We start from the raw sequence: 27,587 nt of genomic DNA, 5'->3' as shown, positions 1-27,587 counted from the left end.
AATTATTTTAAAATATTACACACTTTCATACACACACATACTTGAGAGGGAGGGATGGAGGGAGGAGAGAGATGAGAGAGGAGAGGGGAGGGGAGAGGGAGAGGGAGAGGGGGAAGGGGGAGGGAGAGGGAGAGGGAGAGGGAGAGAGAGAGAGAGAGAGAGAGAGAGAGAGAGAGAGAGAGAGAGAGAGAGAGAGAGAGAGAGTTTTATATGTTGTTCTGCAAGGGACAGTGGTATGTATCAATAATCTAAGCACTCAAGAGGCTGACATAGGAGAATTACGAGTTCAAAGCTAGCCTGGGCTACATGGGAAGTTTTGTCTTAAAAAGAAAACGGTGCCATAATGCAAAGGAAATGAAGTTTCAGTGTAGGGACCAGACAGGGAAAGTAGTCTTCTTCCCCATTTTCTGAACCTACGGTCAACACTGTTTTGTTTCCTAACATCCTGTGCCACTAGCTCCTCTTCTCCTCATTTCAAGTCGGGGGCACTGAGGGATTAAATGGTTTAGGCAAAATCATCCTGCTAGTAAATTGTTGAATTGGAGGATTTAGCTCCTGAGAGCACAGTCATTGCCACTGTCCTGGACGGTTTCGCTCTGCCACAGAGCCTACCATCGTACTAAGGTGAAAATGTTCAGGCAGCAGGCAGAGGTTTTCCTCTTTATTCTTTACAGCTCTATCCACAAACATAGAGTCCAAGTGAACTAAACTAACTCCAATGTGATCTTTGCTACTAATGATGACAAATACTGAATAGTAATAATTTAATTCATGCTATCAACTTTGTGGGTGTTCATGTGCGATCAATCATCTAAGGAAATGAAGAATTCAGCAACAGCTCTGCACAGCTTGCAATATAGCATATCTATTAAGAAAAGTGTTTGGTGTTCTTCTTGAGCTGGTCTCTGGTATAAGATAACACTCAAGTTCCCATTTGCTGCTAAAAAAAATCGGTTATGCACGAAATCAGCAAAATCAGTTTATGGCATTATAAAAAAAAGTTAACTACTTTTTGGAAAAACAAACACAATGCCTTTCAAAAGCATCACGATGGAATAGTGAAAAACTAGGACTCAAAAGATTCTGTGAGATTAACTGGTTTGTGCAGCTAGGCCTACAGAGGCTGTGTGTCTCACCCCAGGCTAAGTGCAGTCTCCTAGCAGCGGCTACAATCAGTTCTCTTGATTGGCATGCAGCCTGCTCTTCCTTTTCTCCAGAGCTCTCAGGCAGGCTGTCATGTACGCAGTGGTCACATACAGCCTTATAATGGCAGTGCCTGTCACTTGGCACTCAGATGCTTTATTTTATGATTTAAAGGGTAGATTCCATATCCTCGGTTAGCTTTACTTGGAAACAGCTTAGATCTTGAAGGTCAGAGAAAATAGAACAGAAGCAGTCTGATAAGATACGCACGGGTGCTCTCCTCACACCCTCAGCTACAGCTCAGCCTCCTGGAAGAGGACCTTCTATCCAACAACCTGATGAAAACCAAGTTATGATCAAAAGAGGATTGTTGAAGCTTCCAAGATCAAAGGAGAAAAGTGTAAAATTATAATTGATGTAATTATAATTGGTTGAGTTTTGTAAAATTAAATTAAATTTAAAAAGTTTTTGTAAAATTATAATTGATGTAATTATAATTGGTTGAGTTTTGGTTTACCATTTTAATATGTTTCCTCCTCCTCCTCTTCCTCCTCCTCACTATGGCCCCACCTCGCTCTGGCTCAAAGATTTATTCATTTATTATATGTAAGTACACTGTAGCTGTCTTCAGACACACCAGAAGAGGGCGTCAGATCTCATTACGGATGGCTGTAAGCCACCATGTGGTTGTTGAGATTTGAACTCAGGACCTTCAGAAGAGCAGTCAATGCCCTTAACCGCTGAGCCATCTCTGCAGCCCCTCATGTGCCACCTTAAGCAAGTCGTTGTCCAGCCACTGTTTCCATGATATGTTGCAGAGTGCTCTCAAAAGAGCTTTGCCTCCTTTCCAGGGAGAAGACTACAGTTTGCTGCCCAGCCCTCTGCATTCTGAAGCTCAGCTCCCTGAAGGACCAGCACTGTCCAGTGGTACCCAGTGGCCGAACGGCTGTTTGTAAATCCAAACCATGGTCCACCTGACTCTTATTTTCACAACCCCATATTAAGCATCCTACTCCCTCTATGAAGGATTCAAGCCGAGTGTGCACCAAGTTCTAAGGCCAGTTAGAAACCATGCTGATTCCCGCAGAGAAGATGAGGCAAGACTATAGGAGAAACGTGGGGTGGGAGAAGAGTGCTGGGTAGCCTTCAGACTGTGAACCAAATTATTGCCGAGAGGGCTGGGGAAGCAAATTTCCTTCTCCTTCCCCCTATCCCATAATAGAAGTAGCCCAAAGTAACACAGTGCTGGGAGTCATAGAGACCTAGGACCCTACATAGAGAAAGGAAGCATCATGTGATCCTGGCAGGCGAAGACCTGGGTTTGGAGCTCTCATGCTGAGTTTGAGGCCCTCCAGCCACTGACCTGCTCCTTGCCCTCCAGTCCTTTACGCCCCTAAGCTTTTTGATGTAGTGGATACCTCCTGTGACCATCAAAGAAGCCACAGAGTAAGGAATGTTCCAGGCAGTTCTGTTTAAAGATTTTGTTTTGTTTTTAAGGTTTAAACATCCTTTAAAAAAGAAAAAAAAGATTAAACAACCAGGCTAAAGTTGTAACCAGAAAGGAAGGGCAAAGAAAAACTCGTCTTGAGTATCTTTGAATAAAACAGGAGACTACAAGTTGGAGATTGTTTGGGTTTCCCTCTCCCACCACCCCCACAACTGAGGGGCTTCTCAGGTCCTGATATTTCCCTGCTATAGAGCTAAGCTAGTCCGAAGCTAACCCTATAACGTCACAGAAGCCTTTGCTAGGAAAATTGGCAGGCTTGAATCTGTCCACCAAGGAGAGTTCGTTGCTTTCCAGAATAGTCAGTTTGTAGGATGTCATAGTCAGTCTCTTGTAAAGTAGGTCTTCATAATAAAAAGTAAACTAAATAAAAACCTTGCCTTTCGGGCTGGTGAGATGGCTCAGCTGGTAAGAGCACTGACTGCTCTTCCAAAGGTCCTGAGTTCAAATTCCAGCAACCACATGGTGGCTCACAACCATCCGTAATGAGATCTGACGCCCTCTTCTGGTGTGTCTGAAGACAGCTACAGTGTACTTACATATTTAAAAAAAAAAATCTTGCCTTTCTCTTCCATCTCCAGCTTGCAACATTTCTGCCTCAGGCCTTGCAATACGTAGCCCTTGTATTTTGTTCTGCCCTGAAATTTTGGATAGTAGAAAAGCAGAAATTGAGGGTTCCTACGCAAAAGTTTAATCTTACGAATTCTGCACAACCAATCCTGCAGGCTTTTCTTAAAGTCCAGGTAAATGGCCATGATGGTATTTTGCCACTTTCCTCATAGGTGGAGAGAATGATAGGACAGCTTTCTTCTTCTATGACATTGCCCAAGATCGGGATGTTATAGGCTCCTAGAGAAAAGAAAACCTTATTTTGGGAAAGAATAATTCTGGAAACTTGCTCAGCAGTGCTATCAGAGAGACAAGAGCAAAGCAACTAGCCAGAGCTCAGAGCTCAGAGTGCTCAGCAAAGAGGGCAAAGGAGCCAGGCAGAAACGCTTTCCCACGCTAATCTCCCGTCCCCTCCAGAACAGCCTGTGGGCCAAGGGGAGGCAGGTGGCTGTGGGAGGCTTTCTCCCACAGCGATGCCTGCAGTTTTGTCCAAGCTGAGCTGCAAAGGAAAATATCACTGGCAACAAGGAAATGTCTGTGTCCAAAGAAAAGCAGCTTTTAGGGTTTTCTCTCTCCGATTATAAATGTAATAATGTCTCATGCACAAGATATTTTAAATCAGAGAACTACAGATTATTTATTACATTTCTATCCCAAGACAGTCACTAGCTTTTGATACTAAAGTTGTTCTATGTAATTAGGAATCTCTTTGTAAACCTCCTTCTTAAAGGGCGCATGTTCTGCCCCATAATGGCATTTGTTTATTCTAAATCTTAATTTTATTCATCCATTTAAGAAAATTCTAGGGGCCAGTGATGTTCCTCAGCAGATGTGTGCTGCCAAGCCTGATGACGTGAGTTCAAATCCCGGGACCTATGTGGTAGGTTGTTCTCTGAGTTCCATCCATTTGTATATCCATGGAATTGTGTACTCACTTACACACAATAAATAACAAATGTTTAAATATAAAAATGAAAAAGAAACACTCACTAAGGAAAAATGTATTTGTTCATTGGAGAGTCAAGAATTTTGCCCTAGGTCAAATGTGTTGTACCTCCCTGAACTATTCTCTGGACCATGATCATTCAAATCTGTTTCTTGCTTTAGAATATTTTCTTTTAAAGACCTAGACCAGAAACAAAAATGAAAATCAGCTCGAAGAAGATTGCTGAAACAGAGAGAGGAGTTGGGCTTCAAGGATGAAATGGGAGAGAAAATAGAGGTGCTTGTATGCTGTATGGATTTTATCAAATGAAACTGGCCTATGAAAAATGGCCAAGTGTCTGGCAGAGCGTGAGACTCAAGGGCAGCAATTTACTTGCCATACACTCTGATATCAAGATACTACCTCCATCTTTTAGTTTATATTTGACTTGTAAGAGGAGAAAGTGTTCAGTGTATTGTAATTCTAGAGGATTCCTGGAAACCAACATGAAAGATGTAAGAAAGTCCCTTGGAAAAGACTACTGTTTCTTCTTGCCTTCTTAGGGCTGCATCAGTTTGAAGGCTGGCTTAAGCTGAGATTAGTTTAAATGCTTAGAGACAGCTGCAGTTAACCTTCACGGATGCTTCTCTTTGCAGAGGTCTTCTGATGAAAGAATCCTCCTCATTAGGAGACGCTGAACAGTTAGAACACAGCCATGCAGCGATGGTACAAATCCTATGTGGATTTGCAAGGTTGTAGTGCAGAGGTTGCCCATATGAGCTTTTGAAGCTTGATTTGAAGTCAGAGACAGTAGGATATTAATGCCGGGCTTTCTGCATTGAATAATTGATTGAGGCTTGGCTGTGTCAGGCACTGTGCGCAGGGTATAGTGGAAGATAAAACAGACTCCCTGTCCTTGAGGAGCCTAGAGCCTAAAGAAAGAAAACTGGACTAGTCGTAGACTCCAGGGTACAATGTCATGAGTTAGAAGAACATTGGGTATCGGGTAAAGAGGCCAATCCTATAGCATCCTAGGTACAGAAAGGAGCCTTTTATTAGCTCCTCAAATTGATTAGGCAAGTAAGAAAGACAATATTGAGCAAAAACAGTGGCCTGGGATATATAGCTCAGAGGTCAAGTACTTGATTATCACATATGTAAGGCACTAAGTTTGATTCCTAGCATCCCAGAAGAAGACAATAACAATGACAAAGAAGAAAAGGGAAAGGGAGGAAAAGTGCGAAAAAGATGAAGAAAGGAAAGGAAGAAGAGGAGAAAGGAGGAGGAAGAAGGAGAGGAAGAGGAAGGGGAGGAGGAGGAGAGGAGGAAGAAGGGGAGGAGGAGGAAGGGGAGGAGGAAGAGGAGAGGAGGAGGAGAAGGGGAGGAGGAGGAGATGGTGGTGCTTACTGGAGAGGAAAGACTGAGTTACACAGGGCTCACTAGATTCTCACAGAGAAGCCCACACACTACTTGATACTTTACAAGGAGGGCCCTATCTTTCAGCCTCGAGATCTCTTAGTCTTGGCCTGTTTGGGTGACTCCCTTCTCCCCTGCTCCATCTGCGTAGAAGGAGAAGGTTGCTTTGTGAGTTCCAAAGTTGGAGGAATCATTCTTGTCAATAGGCTTCACTTCTTCAGGGATGTGAATATTCTGATTTCACCCTTAGCTGGTGCTAGATTAATAGACTGTGACAGCAGCCACTTGGCTTCCTTTTCTAACTCCGAGTTGGTGATCATGCTGCTGTTAAATACAACCTTTTTTGTATATTTTATTTACTGGGTAATTCCTTTAAATGTCAAAATTCAATGCTACAACCGAGTTTATGGTGAAAAATTCTCACTTTATCACCAAGCCAACTGGAGACAATGTAAGCTATTCACATTCTATGTATTCTTGCCAAGAAATATTTTTAAGGCATCATAAATAATACTTTTTAAAATTTGAAAACAGATTTCTTTCTGATTATGGTTTTGCTTACACCAGCGCCTCCCAGACCCACCCCAACTTCCCATCTACCCAAATCCACACCCTTTCTTTCTCTCTCTCATCAGAACACAAACATGCATCTAAAAAGTAATGCTGAAATAAGATAAAATAAAAACAAACTGGAATACGATGAAACAAACTACCAGGAGAAGAAAGTCACAATAAACACATGTGGATACTGAGATACACATGTTCCTACACACAGAAATCCTATAAAAATGCAACAGTGGGAACTGTAGTATGTATACATGCAAAAGAACTGTAAGAGATCAAAACAAAAATAATGGCCAGACAAAGCATTATGAGACAAGGAGCCTCCAACCTTAAATTTGTTTTGTGTTAGCCATCTGCTGATGGGACAAGGTCTGTCATTAAGGGGGCTTTGTATACCAAGTGCAACTTCACTGGAGGAAACTAATTTTGCAAGTGGTTATCAATTAGAGATCGCTTCTAGGTTAGTGATGGGTGCATGTATACACTTCCCCTCTCAGTGCTAGGACTCCATCTAGCTTAGACCTGTGTAGGCCCTGTGCATGCTGCCACAGCTTCTGTGAGTTCCGGTGTGTGTCAGTCCTGCTGTGTTCGAAAGGCATTGTTTTTGTGGTGTCCTCCAGTCCCTCTGGCTCTTATACTCTTTCCCCCTTGTCTTCTGCAGAGTTCCCCGAGCCCTGAAGACAGGGATTTGATGGATTTCTTATCCCATCTAGGGTCTCAGTTGTCCCTCCCCCATCCCCACAGTCCATCCCATCTAGGATGGAGTGTTCTGAGGTTTCTCATTTTCTGCTAAGCGGCTGGCTCTAGGTTTCTGTATTTGTTCCCGTCTACAACAGAAGAAGCTTCTCTGATGATGGTTGAGCAAATCACTCATCTGAGTCTAGCAGAATGCTACTAGGAGTCAAATACTAGTGTAGCTTTTCTCACTACATTCTAGCTGTGAAAATATACTTGAGTTACCTTATTTGAACTTGAGTGTTAAATTTTTCCCTGATTTTATTCTTTTCAATCCTCTAAATAGAAAAAAACAAAGTCTAGGGGGGGTGGTTTAATTTGCTTCGATAACAGTAGGGCTGGTGTGTGGGGCTTGCTCTCTCCTCTGCTCCTCTCCTGGATTACAAGAGATGAGGGTGTCAGTCTGGCTGTAAGCATTTCCCATTGTCTAAAGCTAAATTGCCCCCTAATTTTTGTCAGATACTTTTAGATCTTGCACTTTCAAAATAAAAATAATGTCTTCAATGAGGGTCATGAGGTGTTTATAGATCTCTGACAAAACTGGAAACCAAGCAAAGTGAAAGTCTTCTTATGTGTACTTACCAGCCATTGTTTGAAACAAAGTATCAGACAGACCAAGCCCTCCTGGAACTTACAAAGTTGACTGAACCACTATGCTGGCTCTTACAAGGTTTGTGGTGAGGTTTGTTTTGGCTGGTTTGGTTGGTTCGGTTGTTTGGCTGCTTTTAAATACAAGGTGAGTGAGAGCACTCTTCTACTAAGCTATATCCTGAACCTTAACCATCTTTTTAAATCCCTTCACTGAGAAGGGTACATCTCTGGTCACCCTAAGTACACCCAAAGACATAGTCCCCAGAGTTGATTGAGTTCATCTATTGGGTAAAAGTTTTAAGTTTTGAGAAATTCTTCAGATTCCCCGAAGCCCTCACTAGCAGAAGGAGCGAGCCTTTGATAGAAAGGTCCAGGGTTGTGCTTCCAAGCCACACAGCATTTTAAGAACAGAGCTAAGATAGGAACCTAGACTCACTGGCTCCCTTCACCATATCAGGACCTTGAGACCTCTTTGTTGAGTATTACCTCGTAATCATACGACTCTTAAGAGTTGCCTAGACTTTACCGGCACCGTTTATTTTGGTCTCTGGTTAGCTCGTGGACCAGGGACTATCAATGTCACCGTTCTCAGTTTCTAGAAAACACAACACAGAGAAGCCGGCAGGGGGGTGGGGGGTGCTCATCATACAAGCCTATAATCGCGGGATCCAGGAGAATGGAGGGCCGGAAGCCAGACTGGACGACACAGCCAGGCAAGAAGTACTCAAATCTGCCCCTTCTGCTAGGAAGTGATGTGTCTATTTGAGTTCTCTAGTTTTAGTTCTACAAATCCAGTTAAGGGAACTACTTTGTAATCAAGCACCCAAGTCATATTGAAAGAAACCTTTTAAGATGTGCCTCAGAAGCAGAAGCTAACTGTAGCTCCCCCACTCCTTATTACTTTTGACTTATTATTATCTGCCTGTTTTCATAACTGAGTTTCTCAAAGCAGGAGCACCTAGCCAAAGACCACCAGTGTTCTAAAGACCACCACCACATAGGCTCAGGTCGACAAACTTGGAAGCTAACTCGGGGCCGTTCCACTCAGTGGCCCATGGACTAAGACTGGCCTTGGGGTTTACACATTCAGGTTGAAAAATGGACTTCCAACAAGAGAGACTAAGGAACCATCATCCCTGCTAGGCATTGGGTAGCCTCTTCATGGGTCTTCGCCGCCGCTGACCTGAGCCAGTACGGGAGGCACGAGCTAAAAAAAAAAAAAAAAAAGGGCCAGCCCCGGGACGTGACCCACGGACGCCGAGGCCACCTGTTCCTGGCAGCCAATGGGCCAGGCCCTGGGCGCGGCTACAAAAGCAGCGCGCGCGGCCGCAGGCTGGGAGCTGGCGCGAGCTTGGCGACTAGGACCTTGTGCACGCGGAGCAGCAGAGACGGGGCGATGCTACGGGTGCGGTGTCTGCGCGGAGGCAGCCGAGGTGCCGAGGCGGTGCACTACATCGGCTCTCGGGTGAGTCCCTACGCTGCCTCGGGACCTCTGCGGGATGCAGGATGGGGACCCAGAGGGAGACTGGACACCCCGGTAACAGGGTGGCGTGGTCTGTGTTCCGTAGCCCGTGAGGGCGTTTTCTGGGAAGATGCATGTGAGGGCATGGACGGAGCCTACAGGCCGGCTCCAGCTGAAACTCTGGGATCCCTGGGCTTTACCGGGGAAGTTGGAATGAGTCCATCCTGTCCCCCACCTGCTGCTCTGCCAGGCCCTCTGCTTCCTTGGGATATCCGAGCCCATGCCTGCAGACCCTCCCTTGCTCCTTGACAGGAATAGCTCTGGCAGATGAGTTCTGCCAGCAGCTGGTTCTTGAACAGCTGTCATTTGCTCTCTTGCTTTGGGTCTCCACCCAAGAGTCCCTCTAGCTCCCTTCTTAGAGGACTTTTAACAGCCTGATAGAGTTTGGGGGCGGGATGAGGTTTGCCAGGGGGAGTGGGTAAGGGAATCTTCCTGCGCTAGGTTATACAGGCCTGTCTTAAAAAGAAGAAAGAAAGAAAGAGAGAAAGAAAGAAAGAAAGAAAGAAAGAAAGAAAGAAAGAAAGAAAGAAAGAAAGAAAGAAAGAAAGAAAGGAAGGAAGGAAGGAAGGAAGGAAGGAAGGAAGGAAGGAAGGAAGGAAGGAAGGAAGGAAGAAAGAAAGAAGGTTTTTAATATGCTTAGATCTCTTTTTAAGTTTACATTCTGTGCCTGCCTGGGTTAATCCTTATGGTACACATGACAGTCATCTCTGACTTGAAATGAAAAAAAAAAGTGATTAAAAAAAAGGTTGGGGTTGCTTATTCTGAAAGATAAGGTCTTTTCAGATCCCATGTTATTTACAGTAAAAAGAACTCCGTTTTGGTAACCTTCCAAACTGAAAAAGCAAGACTTCCTCCTTCAGTTGGACATTGCCGGTACTTACTGGGCACTTCCTTGAGGAAGAGGATGGCCTATCTTCTAAGAAAGTTTCTGAAAATTAGTTTGCAAAAACTTTGAGATAGATATGGGAAACATGTTGCTGGGAACCAGATCTTTCTGGGAGTTCTAAAAGATTACAGCATATGACAAAAACAAAATCAGTCTATCATCAACAAAAAGTTATGTGGGTTTTTTTTTTAATCACCCAAAACCCCTCTACTAGTCAACATCTTAGGGTCTCCTCAAGTACATATCTGTGTTATCCTGAGTCTCACACTTTAACCATACCTTGTTTGTGTGTGTGTGTGTGTTTGTTTGCTTTTAAGCTTGGAGGATCCTTAACAGGATGGGTGCAGCGAACTTTCCAGAGCACCCAGGCAGCTACAGCTTCCTCCCGAAATTCCTGTGCAGCTGAAGACAAGGCCACCCATCCTCTGCCCAAGGACTGCCCTGTCTCCTCTTACAACGAATGGGACCCTTTAGAGGAAGTGATAGTGGGCAGAGCTGAAAATGCCTGTGTGCCACCATTCACAGTGGAGGTGAAGGTAAGCCAGGGCTACCATGGGTCTGGGAGCCAGTCCTCAGCAGGTCCTCAGCGTCTGCAGCCTGCGTTCCACTGTACCTCTCCTCTGCAACTGCCTTCACTCCTCTGGGGCAGGGGAGTGATTTTTAAGGTATTTTGCTTGATAGCTCCAGTATTTGGTATTTACCTTTTTCTTCCCTCTGGAAACCTCCCTGGGAGTTTAGGAGAACTTTGGATAATCCTCCATATTGTCACTTTTTGCCCAGTATCCATAGCCATCTTCACAGCTTCTGGTCCCTCCTTCACTCAAGTCCAGACCACTTCCCTTCTTGCCATCCAATCTAGATCTACACTAGGAACTCCACAAGATATTGCCACAGGACCTCTCACTTGGCACAGCTAGAATTTCAGTTGCCAGACACCTCTAAGCCAAAGCCTTCTTTTCTTCCTTTTAATGTCTGTCATTCTTGTTTAATCAAACCAAAACACCGGAGATCTTTGATTTCTCCTCTGTCACATCCACATCCTCCACATCAAGCATCCAATCCCTCTTATTGAAAGGAAGCTTGCCCCATGCCTCAGCCTCTGCCCCAGGTCCGCCGGGCCGGAGCTCATCTCTTCCTGGACTATTGCGGTTTGCTCCCAACGGCCCCTCCCCATTCACTCCCCTCTCCAGACTGTATCCCAGGCGCCATTGGAGTGACTTGTTTCAAACTCAGATTCCATCCCGTGACTCATTGTGCTCTCACGGTTCCTCTGCTTTCCCAGCTTCCATTGCTGAAGATAAAGCCCTCAGGTTTCTTCACAAGCTGGCTCTTTGCACCTCCAAGACTCTCTTACTTATTGCCTCATCTTAGAGGTCTGTACTATAGCAGATATTCATTTCTATTTACGTTTCTTTTTTGTTTGTTTTTTTTGTTTGTTTTTGTTTTGTTTTGTTTTTTGTTTTTTTGTTTTCGTTTGGTTTGGTTTTGGTTTTTCGAGACAGGGTTTCTCTGTATAGCCCTGCTGGCTGTCCTGGAACTCACTTTGTAGACCAGGCTGGCCTCGAACTCAGAAATCCACCTGCCTCTGCCTCCCAAGTGCTGGGATTAAAGGCGTGTGCCACCACCGCCCGGCTCTATTTACGTTTCTTTCTCTTCCAGTATTCTAACTGAATTTTTAGCAAAGAAAGACCCATGCCTTTGCCATTTTCCTGCACTCCCTTCTGCAACTGCCTAGCTACAAAATGCCTTTCTCAATTCCTTCCAGAATTTCCTAGCTACAAGTAATATATTTCTCTTTAAAAATAAATTCCTAGTATTTATTTGCAGTATTCTTATGGCCAGGATCCTTATGGGCTAGTGTTCAGGTGATGTGTTATATAACAGTTCCTTCCATTATGTAGGCAGTTCCTAAGATCTTGTTCATTATGAGTTATAAGCACATCTTGAGTGTACTTGAGTTCTTCCAAAATACTTACATTTTCATTTGTAATAAAGAAATACATCTGTTACAGCTTCTCCATCACCAGAAGTCCACTGACATAAAGCTTCTTTTCTGTTTGGAGAGATACAATGTATATTGATGCAGAGTCTGAGTATCTTATGCCACCTGGCTGATGAGGCAGTCAAAGTGCTAGTTACAAGCATTCTGAAGGAAGACAGCCCTTAAGTGAGACCTGGCAAACGCAGCAAAAGTTACTTCCTAGTGTTCTAGGAGTACCTTTGGTTCTGATCATTGAATTTTGATGAACAGATTAATTTATATGCTATCCTTGTATTTTAAAATAAAATAAGGCATAGTGTTTCAAAGAATGTTCTTGAAAAGAAGTATCCCTGACCATTTTGATTGGGAAAATTCAAATTCAGGAAATAATTTATCATTTAACCAGTCTTTGAACTATTGACCACTATAGACTTGTGAGATCTGACCTTAACTGTTTTTTAGTTTATATGTGTATGCCTGTGAGTGTGGTTGTGCATGCCTGTGCAAATACTTGTGCAGCCAGAAGAGGGTATCAGATCCCCTGGAGTTAGAGTTACATGTGGTTTTAAGTTGCCAGACACCAGTGCTGGGAACTGAAGTCGGGTCATCTGGAGGAACATCGAGAGTTTTAACCTCTAACCCATCTTACCAGCCCCACTACCATTTGATCTTATGGAATCAGGCTTCTCAGGCGTCATTTGAAGTGTTTTGTCACTGGATTTATGACTTTAGACTTTGTAGCTTACAGTACTTGTGGAATGAATGCCATTAAAGTCAGGAGGCTTGCATTGAATTAGGTATTAATAAAAGTTGGAGGAGTCTTATCAGCTGCTTTCTTGACCTTCAGAATTCCTATTAAGTTTACAAACTATCTCTCAGACTTAACCTTGAAGGTATAAAGTTACATGTTGCAAAGCACAAAATATGGAATTTATAAGTCATAGTTTTATGAATCCAGTTTGCCAGGTACATCACAAAAATATGCTTGGAGTATAATAGCTGTAGATTAGCCATATTGATTTCATTTACCTTTCTGGCTACTTCATGTGACAGACTATGCTAGATATTGAGGGAGAAGAAAGTAAATAGGAGATATATACATCCTCTGGAAGTGAGACAGACAGACAGATGGATCTCATGAAGCTTAGGCTAGTCTTAAACTTGCTGTGCATACAAAGATGACCTTGACTTCCTAATTCCCCCTGACTCTACTTTCCAACTCTAGGGTGACAGACATATGCCACCAGGCCCAGGGACGCAGATAAGTTACTCTACTTGAGAACAATAAGAAATAAAATAATGGCTGGGCTTGGTGGCATACACCTCTAATGCCAGCAACTCATGGGATTCAGTCAGGAGGATCTTGAGTTCAAGAGCAGCCTAGCCTATGTGGCAAAACCTCATTTCAAAAGAAAAATAATGATAAAATAATGTTGTAGAGTTTCTCTAGGTGAATAGAGTTTAAACTATGTTACAAGACACATGTGTTGGGAATTTCTTTTTTCCCTTTTAGAAATACGAAACAGCTGTCAGAAAGCACGATTTCAAAACTATGACGGCCTTTCCTTTTTGTAAAACATACTAAATAGATGTTTTTGTCTTAAGAAAACAAAGCCGTTGATAAAGGACTTTAAAAAATACTATTAATTAAGGTTAATGTAAATGTAAGTTTATTGCCAGATTAACAACAAGTTTTTGTCTATTGGTATTTCTTAGCTCTCTAGAAGAGAGTGTTTGAAAATTAATGTGGCAGACAGACTCTGCACAGAGGGTTTTAGGATGTGGGGACCACAGTGTTTCCAGGACTGCAGCTCCATCTCTGCCACAGGTTATTAAAGATATCATGTGCTACAATAGAGTGTTCCTTACCTGGAAACGCTTGGTTAATGATCCCTAACTCATTTAAGCAAGGTTAAAAAGGAAGAGTAAACAATTTCTAACTCTTTCTTGGAAAATGTAATTTTCCCTGATCATTTGAACTTTGTCCAGCATTTACCAGACTATAAACTGCATAAACATCTGTTCAAATAACATTTTTCTCCCTGAATAGTTGACTTAGTGTTTCATATCAAGGCAAGGTTGTCTCTGAGACTCCTGCCGGATACTGTGGAGTGAGACCGGCAAGATGACATGATTGTGCCTGCTGCAGTTCAGTATTGAATTGTCAAAGGCTTCTTGTCCCTTAGTGGACTGTAGGGGATGTGCCTGGCATGAAAAGATGGGGCCGCTGAATGGACGGGTAGTAGTACCAGGATGTGTCAGGGACGGAAAGAAAGAGTCATTATTATCCCCTGCTTCTAGCTACTATTGAAGACATTCCAAAGGGTAGAAAACTACTTGTTGTGGTTGGGTATTTGGTTTGGTTTGGTTTGGTTAAGAGTGGATTATCCATAAAAGTATGCAAATGTTTAGTACTGATAACATTTTCCTCTGGGTGAAAAATTGACCCTCCTATTTGTTCATAGATCTTCAAAAGTCAAGTTAGTCAGAACAGGGACCAGCAAGCTTTTTTTCTGCAGAGGGTCAGACAGTAAATGATTCAGGCTTTGCAGAGAACATAAGTCTATTTGAAGCTTTTTGATTCTCCACTCTGCCATTATAACAGGAAAGCAGTCACAGGTACTGTGTAAGTCAAATAGCGTGGTATTTCCCCCTTAATTGTGTGTTTATAAAAATGAGAAGCCTAGCTAGATTTGGTCTGTGCACCTTAGTTTACCCACAGCCCGGCTGCAAAGTGAAGGAGCTGCTTCCCAGGTTGTTCTGTATCATCCAGCCTGGGTCCCAGCCTGACTAGAAACTAGATTACAGCCATATATTTTATACTATCAGACTAAGATAAATATGGAAGCAGAGACACATAGCCTAGAAAAAATGTCTTCGCCATTAAAGACCTAGACATTTAGTCCCATCCTGATGAACAAAACTATTAGAAGTACCAAATGTGGTGGTACACACCCTTACTCCCAACACTTGACAGAGGAAGGCAGGTATCTGTGTGATCTGGGCCAGCCTGGTCTACATAATGAATTCCAGGCAAGCCAGGGTTGCAAGATGAAACCCTGACTCAAAACAAACAAAACCCAAACTCTTTAAGAACAAGAACCGTAATAGATAATTGTAGTTTTAGAAGGTCTTACATGTCAAGTTGAAAATATTCAAGTTTATAGAACATAGTAGCCAAGCCCCTGACTCTATTTGGAATACTGTCCCATCCGAGGGCTGAAGTCCTTGCCCTGTTTATTCAGGTAGGAAGTGAGCAAATGACTTCTCAGAGCCTGGTCCTTAAGTGGGAAAGGACCATATGTTTGAGTGTCTGTCTCTTCGATAGGATTGTCAAGTGCACTTGAATCTTTAACCCTTTTGGCCCCTCTTTTAAATAAGATGCAGCAAACACATGCTCAGCATATTTCTTTAAACTTAGACACATGCAAAACAATCTTAATAGAAACTTTTTGATTTTTATATTTTGCTTATAACCTTTGGAAGGTGTTTTACATACTTAACGTCTAAAATACTGAAACTCTGTGAACTTGTGTATCAAATTACTTTCTTCCCAAAGGGCCTGAAGTGACCTGAGACTGGATTCAAGAGAATTGGGGGGTATGAAGTGTGAGACGCACTGACAGACAGGCCCCACAGCCTGGATACCATTTCTGCACAGTTTTGTAAAATGCAAATTCCGTCCAATGAGAAAGGAGCCATGCGTGATAAGACATGTAAAGCACACTTGAAAACATGTCCTAATCTTAACACAGTTAAAAGATCTTTTTGCCCCACAAAGATCTCTTGAAGTAAAATTTTTCTGAAAGAACTCAGGGCTGTGTGGATAGTTTAGGGTCTTGGCTCAGTGTAGGGTCTTTATTCTCTTATTTTTGCTTTATTTTCTCATTCCAACACTATAACAGGAGTATCTGCATCCTGTTTTGCCTGTGAGGCATGGCTTGGAAGATTCCAAGCCTGTACTAGGGACAGATAGCGGTTAGGGGTTGGGCATAAGATCTGAGGCAGAAGAATCAAAGGCCCCAAAGTATCAAGGTAATTCCAGGGCTAGAGAGAGATGCTCAGTAGTCAAGAGCACTTCCTGTTTCTCCCGAGGACCCTAGTTTAGTTCCCAGTTCCCATGTCTAGCACAGCTCAGAACTGCCTATAACTCCAGCTCCAGGAAGTCCAGCACCTTTTTTCTGGCTTCTTTTGGCCACATGTGCACACATGAAAATAAAATTAAATGTTTAAAAATATATGACAAGATGATTCAGAGATCTTCATTCAACAAATCCTGAGGGTCTATGCGAAGATGGGCTAGCTCAAGCAAGCCAAGGGATCAGCAAGATCTCTTTGTAGTCTGGGTCCCTCTCACGTATACAAGTAGTTGTTCACAGCCTGCGAACCTACCTTCCACTGCGTCATTCTCCTGTAATGCTTTTGTTTATGTTCTTCTGCTTCTAGGCCAATACATATGAAAAGTACTGGCCATTTTACCAAAAAAATGGAGGTCTTTATTTTCCCAAAGATCATCTGAAGAAGGCTGTTGCTGAGGTCGAAGAGATGTGCAATATTTTATCAATGGAAGGAGTGACCGTGAGGCGGCCTGACCCCATCGACTGGTCACTCAAGTATAAGACTCCTGATTTTGAGTCTACAGGTCAGTGCTGTCAAGAAAGTAATCTGACAGAGCCTTGATTTTCCATTTTCTTCTTGGATGTGTAAAGAGAAGGCGCTAAGGATTTCTTGAAGAGTCCTTTTACTTACGAATCCTTTGAGGCTTTAGAGATTATGAGGAAGAGTCTGGTTCATTTTGATGTGATGGAGGTACACACATTCTAAACCTCTAAGTGTGGTAGGCATTCTACGTAAGAACAGTGAACTGCCCTTGATCTTCCTTAACAACAGAAATGAAAAGGGAAATAGAGGGGCTAGAGCTATAGCTCAGCAGTTAAGAGCTATTTCTGCTCTTGCAGAGAACCTGAGGGTTCCGTGTTCACAGGGCCCACATCAGGGAGCTCATAATAGCTTGTAATTCCAGCTCCAGAGGATCTGACACCCCCTTCTGGCCTCCACAAGTGCACATACTCTCACACAGACACACAGACACGCGTGCACGCTTGTGTGTGTGTGTGTATATATATATGCTGCCATGCTGCCATTACATCACAACTGCTTTTGTGCTTGAGTTCTATAATTTATTTTTCAGAATAATGTTAGCCTAGTTTTTAATTGTGTGATACCGCCCACTAAAAATTTTGTTTCTGTATCTTAAAAGAAGGCAGGACCTACAGGTAGAGAAGGCTTGGTGGTTCAAAATTTCTCTCACTTCTTCCTTTCCATTTTTGCTTGACATTACCACCCAACAGGGGATTCTTGTCAACGATCCATTCTAGTGTGTATCATTACATTTGCCCTGTTTTATATGAATATATAAACATGCAAGGTTTTTAGTAAAATTTTTCTACAAAGACATGTTATACATGCTTTTAATGTCTTGGAAGTTTGAGTCACTGAGGTTGCCATGGGACTCTTTGGTCTGATAGGTTTGTACAGCGCAATGCCTCGAGACATCCTGATGGTTGTGGGAAACGAGATTATAGAAGCACCCATGGCATGGCGCTCACGCTTCTTTGAGTACCGAGCGTACAGGTCAATTATCAAAGACTACTTCCATCGTGGTGCCAAGTGGACAACAGCACCCAAGCCCACAATGGCTGACGAACTGTATGACCAGGTAGGTCCCCAGATACAGGCCAGCGTGTCAGTGACTGTCCCAACTTATCCGCAGAGGAGAAGAAGGACTTCTCTGATATTTTGCACATATCATGTGTTTTCAGTTTTAAGAACTGATTCTGTTTAGATGAAACTAACAGCAAATGTTAATGATCGTAGCAGCGGTAATAATAACTAGCATTTATTGCTTACTCTGAACCCAGTCCTGGGCTCAGGATATATCATCAATCGTATTTATTCAATAAGAATTCTAGAAGGGAGAGTTATGATTCCATCACAGGGAGAAGAACTTGTCCTAAGGCACACTGCTGTTCACTGCTCAAGCAACAAAAATCTTTAGGCTAAAGTCCCTCTTTTTCCAGCAAAATTATCTGGTGTCCGGGCCAGATAGGATCGCAGTGAGATGACAGACACAGCTAAGCTTTCATCTGCAGGCTCTGCACCTACAAATTCAACCAACTGTAATATAATAATGTTTTTGAAAATTATGCCTGTTCAACAATGGTATCGAGTAGGGTTTATTTACATAACGTTTGGGCTACACTGAGGATTAGAACTACTCTAGAGATGTTCTAAAGGATGTAGGAGGACAAGCATCGATCCTATAAATGCTATACACTTTTAAGCAATGGAATTGTTCATCCATAGATTTTAGTATCTATGGGGCACTAGAACTAATCCCCCCACAAATACAAGGGATCTATGTCCTTATTAAGCTATTACTCATAGAAAAGTTACTTATAGAAATAATTTCTTAAAAAATTATTCTAGGCATTTAAAGATAGAAATGAAAAGAATAAGTCAGGCAAATCCAAATGTGGCAGAGAGAGGCATGGCATCTCATTTTAGGGTAGGAATTGGGCTCAGGACCAAATTCCTTCTCTAAAGGAGTGGGGTGACTTCATCCCACTGGCTCTCAGCATTGTAGCTAGCTGCACACATGCGTGCATGTGTCGTGGGCTGTCTTCAGGGTCAGTCACTGCTCTGCACCATTTGTTTCTGAGCAGCAGGAAGTTACTCTAATGCCTGGTTTTACATTTTGTTGTGGTGATGGTTTTATTGTTTTGATTTGTTTATGTTACTTTTCTGTTTGCTGTGGCAAGGTATTTGAGAGAAAGAATCTAAGTGAGAAAGAACTTATTTTGGTTGGTGCCTTGGTAAATTTCATTGGCTGGCCCCACCCATGTGCTTTGGCAGAATAGCGTGTTGGCAGAAGCATCCAGGAGATGTTTGCCTTCTTGGTAGAAAGAAAAGAGACGGGGGAGACAGAAAGAGACTAGAACACAATAGATGTCCATCCCCAGGACACTCTCCCAGTAACCCACTTTCTCCCAACTAGGCCCCACCTCCTAACTTTCATCATCTCTCAATAATGTGATCTTATGACTCCATAAAGGAATTAATCCCTTATACTAGAGCTCTTTATAATTTCTGGAAATGCCAAGGGGTATGCTTCACTAATCCCTTCTGCTTTCCTTAACCCAATCAGATCAGCTGTTAGAATTGATCATCGCGGACCAATATCTTTTCTATGGGTGTTTGAATCAAGAGTTGATTGGTAGTACTTTGGAAAATGGTGGTATTGAGCTAACTAATTTTTAAAATCAAGTATATCCTTGTAAATAAGTTCATTAAAAAATAAATGCATTGTGTGTGTTTGTTCTTGTTCCAACTAGAATTATCCCATCCATTCCGTGGAAGACAGACACAAATTGGCCGCTCAGGGAAAGTTCGTGACGACTGAGTTTGAGCCTTGCTTTGATGCTGCTGACTTCATTCGAGCTGGAAGAGATATTTTTGCACAGAGAAGCCAGGTTGCTAAAGGCTGGCTCTGAAATCTCACCTACATCATTGCATTCTCTATTCCTAAATTAACAACTTTTAGATTCTGCACACTTTTGGTTTTCCAAACTTAGAATGGACTTTTTAAAAGATTTTTTTTTTAATTTTATTTTATTTCAGGTTACAAACTACCTGGGCATCGAGTGGATGCGTAGGCATCTTGCTCCAGACTACAGAGTACATATCATCTCTTTTAAAGACCCCAATCCAATGCACATCGATGCCACCTTCAACATCATTGGACCTGGTCTTGTGCTCTCCAACCCCGACCGTCCCTGTCATCAGGTAGGAAAGTTCTTAGCACACCAGGAAAGCTAGAGTCCCTAGCAACTTCATTTTAAGCCAAAGATTGGCACCTTCAGTGATTCTAATAATAAATCTAGCACTGGAGGGTGGCATTAATATCAGACTTTGAATTGCTCATGGTATATTTACAAGATACTCAATGTGCAGAAGTCTACACTGCTGTTGTGATGTTTCATATAGTACCATCAGACTTAGACTTTAACTGTTTGTTATTGTCAAAGCGTTGAATTTGTGTCTGACTACATTATTCAACAGTGATGTCCTTACCATTTCCAATTGTGGTTCAACAGGACTGTAAGCAAGTGACTTCAGTGTGGCCAGAGCAATGCCACTGAACAGCAGTTGTCTTCCCCTTCAAATGGGTCAGACTCTCCTCAGCCTGTCCCATTCTGGGAAGGAGCAGATCTGCCAAGCCTTGGCTGCTCTCTCCCTATCTCCCTCAGCCTCTTGCCTCTCAGTCCAGCTGGACCGTGAGTCATTTGCAAGGCTGCAGGACACCCTTTAAAAAGCACTTTCCTGTTGTGTGTGCACAGTTCATTTCAAACCCTGATTTTCACACCCAATGACCAGGATGACTCGTTTCATTTTAGTAGAATGTGTTGATGTCCTAAGTGAGTGTATAGTTGTACATAGAGATGGCTGGCTTGTAATGGATATCTAGTGGCAACTATGGTGCTTTGAGACTACATCTCTGACATTTGTCCTTATTCGTGGCCGTGCAGAATGATGGAACTGTGGACCATACAGTCTGTGAGTTTGGCAACATCACAATGGTGTTCTCTTATAATTAAATAGGAGTTATTTAAGTTTTCTTTAATGAGGAATTTATCTTTGGAATTTTAAATTTTGAACCTTGAAAAGCTTTAATAGTTCTTTGTTTGTTTGTTTTGTTTTGTTTGTTCGTTTTTTAAAATTGGGTATTTATTTCATTTACATTTCCAATGCTATCCCAAAAGTCCCCCACACGCTCCCTCACCCACTCCCCTACCCACCCACACCCACTTCTTGGCCCTGGCATTCCCCTGTACTGAGGCATATAAAATTTGCACAACCAATGGGCCTCTCTTTCCACTGATGGCCAACTATGCCATCTTCTGATTCATATGCAGCTAGAGACACAAGCTCGGGGGGCGGGGGGGGTATTGGTTAGTTCATATTGTTGTTCCACCTATAGGATTGCAGATCCCTTCAGCTCCTTGGGTGCTTTCTCTAGCTCCTCCATTGGGGGCCCTGTGATCCATCCAATAGCTGACTGTGAGCATCCACTTCTGTGTTTGCCAGGCCCCGGAATAGTCTTACAAGAGACAGCTATATCAGGGTCCTTTCGATAAAATCTTGCTAGTGTATGCAATGGTGTCAGCGTTTGGAAGCTGATTATGGGATGGATCCCCAGATATGGCAGTCTCTAGATGGTCCATCCTTTCTTCTCAGCTCCAAACTCCTTCCATGGGTGTTTTGGGGTCGCTGGGAGGAAAAGGTCACACATAGGCATACACACACACACACACACACACACACACACACACACACAAGTAATCTTCATCATCATAATGTAGTTCAGTTTGTTCTTTGAAAACTTCAGACATAGGATGCATTCTTTCCTCAACTCTCTCATCTTCCCAACCCAACTCCTCCCTGCCAGTCCCTTCCCAGACTTGTGACCTTTGGGTCTGTTTTGTGACCCATTTGATTTGTGCTTACCCACCAGAGCATGGTGGTCTCACCACTGGGTACGAAGTGAAGACAATGACCTGAGAATGGCCAACAGTTCATTATGGAAGGGTGGGCTGAGCCCCTCCTCCACCCATGACTCACTGTCGACACGCCAAGATCATTCTTGTACAGACCCGATACAGGCATCCACAGCTATTTTAAATTAGAATTTAAACGAAAGTATCAACTTTTAAACATTTCATACATCCCAACTTTGGAAATGGAGGAGACAAAGAATTGCCAAAAAGAGTTATTAATGATAAGGAGAGCTGAGCATGATAGCACGTGCCTATAATCCTAACTACTGGTGATGTTGAGGTAGGTGGATTGCAAGATCAAGGCCAGCCTGGGCTACATGCCAGACCCCATCTTAAAAAAGTAAAAACAAGGGCTGCCAGAAACTAACACACGTGGATTTAATTCTGTTGTCGTTTGGTCTTACAGATTGATCTTTTCAAGAAAGCAGGATGGACCATAGTTACTCCTCCAACACCAGTCATCCCCGATGGTAGGTCTATTTTCACATCCTTCCTGATCAGGGATCTTCACCTATAGAGTAGCTAAGTCTAATCAATTTAGAGTCAGCATTTCCCCTCGGGGCAGTAAAGTGAGAGCTAACCTAGAGTCAGGCTGCAACATGTGTTTGTGAGTTTTTCTTTTATAGAAAACAAAATTAGAAAGCATACTTTTGAAAATATTATATAAAACAAGATACGACTTTTAAAATAAGATAGGATGGATTCCAAATGTCTAACGAGTATGGATGGTTTTGCTGTATTTATAGTTATGTTGGTTTACAATTAAAAAATAGGTTCTCAGAGCTGGGAATGTAGCTCAGTGGTAGACAACTTGCCTAGCATGCTTAAGTCCCTGGGTTTGATCCCCAGTGGTACAAAGACTACTTAGAAGCAGAGCGTGGTGGAACAGGTCTGTAGTACCAGCACAGGGAAGGCGGGAGAATCCATGTCATAGAGAAAACTTGCCAGAAAGAAAAAGGTAGTAAAACAGAGTGAGATAGTAAAATAGGTTTTCATATGGGAGGTGAGGCAGGAAAGGGACTGAGCTCTCTGTCTTCAGCATCCTTCCCTGGTAAGTCACTGCTCTAAGGAAGAATGGCATCAGACATTCGTGGTTTAACAGTTGTTGCTATTTGCAGATCATCCCCTCTGGATGTCATCCAAATGGCTTTCCATGAACGTCTTAATGCTAGATGAGAAGCGCGTGATGGTAGATGCCAATGAAGTTCCAATTCAAAAGATGTTTGAGAAGCTGGGTATGTGTGATGAATATAGCTCGTTGTCTTGTGTGTTAATGTTCACCACTAGCTGAAGAAAAAGCGTGCCTAGTCTAATATGTGGTTGATTGAATTCAATTTCTGTTCCCTTTAAAGGTACCAATTTGTTGTTTTATAAATGTCTAGTAGTCTTTAAAAGTTGGGGATGTGTGGTGAGTTCCAAGGATTTCCCTTGTCAGTAGTTACCATCCTCTGTAATTCTGCTGGTTTCCTTGTGCCCAAGTGTTGAGACTTACCCATATACAAATGAGTCTCTGCCTTCTCCAAAGAAGAAATTACTGAAGGTCCTTTAGAAGTAATTTAATGGTAATTGCATGTACTGGGGGGCTTAAAAGGACACAACTGGGAAAATGACATGTGTATGCATTAAGATCAGTTAACTTGGCTCTGAAATGCAATAAAGAATACCAGCCAGTCATTCCATTTAAAGAGCAGGCTTGACTTCTACTTGGGGCAAAGTTTTCCCATTCTGCCATTTAAGTTTTAGACCAGGATTCTAATACTGTCGAGGAAAACAGTGAAAGAAATGATTTCATGTGAGCCAAAGGACACATATTATGTGTGCAAGCCATTTAACATATCCTTGGGGTGAACTCGGATATAGCCAGGCAGCCTACTAGCTGAACTCACGTTGTTAAATTTTTGCTCTACATTTCAGATATAGTCCATTGAAGATTATTTTCCTATTTGCTGCATCCATCTGTAATGCAGAATCGGTTTAAAAATAAGATAGCCTGGCAGGTTTGAGTTGAGCAGAATCTGATGGTTGAGCCCATAGCACAAGCCACTTTTCCTTGGCTGTCATTAACACAATTTCTTGGGTTCAACTTTTTCATCAATTATGTTTTTTCCCCCAACTTAAACTAGTAGAAAGTGACAAATAATCTGATTTGACAGTTTATTTTTGTAGTTAAAGTCAAAATTTTAGACATGGAGAACTTCTATAAGTTTCACTAAGTAGCTCTGAGTCCTTCCAATTCAGGAAGAGTATACTACTACCGATCAGACGGTACATAGGTGCTTCTTATCTCACGGTCAAAACCTCACACTTAGTCTTCAAGCCCCACATATGAGGAGTACCTCAGGGGAGTCTTTCTCATGCTTCCTTGTTCTTGTCACCACACAGTGAGCGCAGTAGCGACTGCAGCTTACCTGCCTCCCCAAACGAAGGAGAAATGGAACAGATTATCTATTTTACAGCCTAATGTGTCTACCAGAACATTCTTGCCATTAGTTAAGTGGTCTACTCACATTGTAAGCATGTCCTTACAAACAGTGCCAAATAAAGCTAACTGTCTGGTCAGCCGAGGTACCTGATAACCATACAACTCAGATGTTAAACTACAGCTCTGACACGTTTCCTTGAGGTGGCCTGGCGCAGTTAATCTGTACCCTCATTGTCCCTATGCAGAGTTAACTTTTTAGTACTTAATTTTAATACTCAGTAGGTATAGCTCATCCTAGGCTGTTAATTTGTGGACACAAAATACAACGCAACCTGAGTTTCTGACTTTTTGTTGAAGATGCTGTATTAGTGGTGGGCTGGGCTAGATGAAATATAACCTATGATAAAAAGATTCAAGAAGAAAGGACCACTGTGGACCAGAGCGTCCCGAGGGATCTGAACCTCGGTGTTCCTCGAGGTATTTGGACTTTACTCTCTGTAGAGGGAACTTCGTGTCTGAACTTCGTCTCTGTAACTTCGTCTCTGTAACCGGCCTTGTCTTCTCTTTCAATGCAGGTATCAGTACCATTAAGGTTAACATTCGAAATGCCAATTCCCTGGGAGGAGGCTTCCACTGCTGGACCTGCGACGTCCGGCGCCGAGGCACCCTTCAGTCCTACTTTGACTGAGCAGGCGTGGTGTGGCTTGGGGCATAGCCTCAGATATACCTAAGAAGCAGCAAGGCCCTTCTCTCGCTTTAACAAATGCATGAACTGTAGTGCTTTGAACAATCACATCCTTAACAGGGTTTCCAAGCCTGGGTTACTTTTTGTTGACGTAAGGAAGATAACTTATGATAGGTCTTACTTTCTTCTCCTAAAGTTATTTACGATTTGGCTTTAAATATAAAAGTTCAGTAAGTGTATACCGAAGCAAAAATTAGTCACTTGAGTAACTTGGCCGCTAATATTTAACCATCTACCTCTGTTTTTAATTTTCTTTCCTAAAGGCAGCTTGAGATGTCGGTCCTAACCTTGTCTTTCTTTTTCCTCTTTGGTAGACTTATGAATGTCCATATTACTTCTTTTTTCCTAAATGGGACAAAGACATAGGCAAAAAACATGGATCCTAAGTAGAATCAGATATTTATCTCTTTTTCTAAAAAAATAAAATAAATAAATTTGGGTGTTTTTTTTTAATTTGCTTTTATCAGATATTTATCTCTTTTTCTAAAAAAAATAAAATAAATAAATTTGGGTGTTTTTTTTTTTTTAATTTGCTTTTAAACAACCTCGACTATGCAAACACTGAAAAAAAAAAAAAAAAACGAAGTGACTTTCCATGAATGCCTTTAACATTCTTGTGTCAACATTTGGTACTAAACTCTTACTCTTACCTCATCTCAAGTGGGTTATCCTTCCTTCTGTCCTTCCTTCTGTCCTTCCCTCCTTCCTTCAGAGTAGCGCTTAGTGTAATAGAGTGAAACTTGTAGTTCCCATTCCTAAAGGTTGATGTTCAATATCTAACAGGTATAATGGCATCTTCGGTAATCTAAGATTTGTTTACATATATGCAAAATTATTTAAGGCATAGAGTTTTAAAGCATTTTTTTTGGAAAAACTAATGCAGGTAAAACATGTGACATGAGATAATTTTAATGTTGGATATTATATATGTATTTTTACTCTAATAAACTTTTGTGTTCCAGATTGGATTTTATGAGTTTGATTTCTGTCTCATTAATTTAGTGTAAGTGACAGGATTGTAGCTGTTAGATGAGAGTTCTGTGTGTGTGTGTGTGTGTGTGTGTGTGTTAGGAGGTATGCACATGTCTGCACGTGGAGGTCAGAGGTCAACCTTGGGTGTCCTTCTACAGGCTCCATCCACCTTCACTGTTGAAACAGGACCTCTCTTGCAGTGTCCTGGAGCTCACCACGTATGCTGGGTGACTACCCAAGAGTTTCAGGGATCCAGCTGTCTCTGCCGCTCCACACTGGGATTATAAGCACATGCCATCACACCTGGCTTTTGACTTGTTTTCTGGGGATCAAATGTAGTTGTCATGTTCACACTTTACCAGCCAGGATTTCTCCTCAGCGCCACCCTGGAGCAGAATTAGAGTTTTCTGAGATAACCAAGATATTCATTTCAAATTCAAACCTAAGATTGTATTCAAAACTGGTTGGCAAAGATTGGTCACAATCCTAGCACTTGAAAGGTAAAGGCAGGAGGATCAGGAGTTCCAGGTTAGCCTAAGCTACATAGCCAGTTCAAAGCCAGCCTGGGTTACAATAACACCTTGTCTTAGATTAAAAAAAGAAGACAGAAGGAAAGAAATAAAAGTAAAGGCAAGGTAAAAACAGGAAAAGGGGGAAAAGAGTAGGAAAAGAAATGAACAGCATCATATTTTGACTTATTGGCTCCCTTTCTCATTCAATGCTGTCTGGATGTTTTGTAAGCACGAGGGGGCAGTCCTAGGTCCCCGAAGGAAATGGAGTCTCAGGTCTGGAGTTAATGGCTGCTGTTACTCATGGTATCATTGCATAGGATGTGTAGTTAAAATATACTACAGGTCTCCGACATTCCTCTCACTGCTTTGGGTCATGTCACAGGATATGTAGTGTGACACTTGAACGTATGTTGCTTGGGAAATGAGGGCACCTGTGGAGGCAACTGGAGGCCCCCAGTCAGGTCCTGAGTGGTCTCTGCAGTTCTAATAGACAGCCTCTGCATCCGATTCAGTGGTACCCATTTCAGCCCTTCACTCGGCTTTCTCAACCAATCACATTCCATTTATCCCTGAGAAAACAGAGACCATTGGGCATCTGTTCTTCATCTTCGGCTCCAGTCGCTGCAGACACACGCTTACTGGTTCAGTACACTCCGCCTAAGGTTGCTTTCTCCTGGCCTTTACCTGCTAGGCCACTCGAGCAGGGGTTCTCAACCTTCCTAATGCTGTGACCCTTTAATGCAGCTCCTCTTGTTGCGGTGACCCCCAACCATAAAATCACTACTTTCACTGCTACCTCATAACTAATTTTGCAACTGTGATGAGTTGCAATGTAAATACCTGTGTTTTCAGATGGTCTTAGGCAGCCCCTGTGAAAGGGTCATTCAACCCCGAAAGGGGCATGACCTACAGGTCATGTGAGAACCACTGTTCTAGAGAGAAATGTCAGGCTGCATCTCAGTGCTTGTGTTTACACACCATGCTCTAGGAGGGCGATTTCTCTCACCACTGTAGGAAATGTGGAGAAACTTCTCAACAAATCCAATCTATACACTATCCTATCATGAGTGTCTTTCTTGAAGAACTTGCTACACCAGCCAACATCTTTCCTCTAACCACTGTACCACCAACCTAAGGTGTGCGTGTGCTCTCACCTCAGAAAATAACAACCCCTTGTCTCACAGTCTAGATCTTTGATCCATTTCAAAGTCCTTTTATGACAAAATGGCTTGTTTTAGTTTGAGGGTTACCTGTGTCTCATAAATCCTCGACTCGAAATGTACATACAGATTGCACACATCTGTAATGATTAATTGCTGTGGGATTAAACAACTACCCCAAGGTTTTACACAGTGGGGGATTATGATACATGTTTCTGGGTAGACTGAGGGAGAAGAATCCTAACACGCCCAGGGCTACATATTATGATCTTGTAGTAAAAAA

The 27,587-nt window shown here is 42.4% G+C and overlaps 1 protein-coding gene across 1 annotated transcript; it reads left to right on the top strand.

The window, feature by feature from the left end:
- Positions 1-8,822: 8,822 nt before the first annotated feature.
- On the top strand, positions 8,823-25,627 carry Gatm (glycine amidinotransferase (L-arginine:glycine amidinotransferase)). Its single transcript, NM_025961.5, has 9 exons — positions 8,823-8,952; positions 10,213-10,431; positions 16,323-16,518; positions 17,405-17,595; positions 19,271-19,408; positions 19,557-19,721; positions 21,900-21,963; positions 22,612-22,728; positions 24,491-25,627. The coding sequence occupies exons 1-9, from the start codon at positions 8,884-8,886 to the stop codon at positions 24,601-24,603; spliced, it is 1,272 nt and encodes a 423-aa protein (NP_080237.1). The 5' UTR covers positions 8,823-8,883; the 3' UTR covers positions 24,604-25,627.
- Positions 25,628-27,587: the final 1,960 nt, after the last annotated feature.

Source organism: Mus musculus, chromosome 2 (genome assembly GCF_000001635.26).
Source record: "Mus musculus strain C57BL/6J chromosome 2, GRCm38.p6 C57BL/6J".
Lineage (NCBI taxonomy): Eukaryota > Metazoa > Chordata > Mammalia > Rodentia > Muridae > Mus > Mus musculus.
This window is presented reverse-complemented; position numbering and strand designations above follow the sequence as displayed.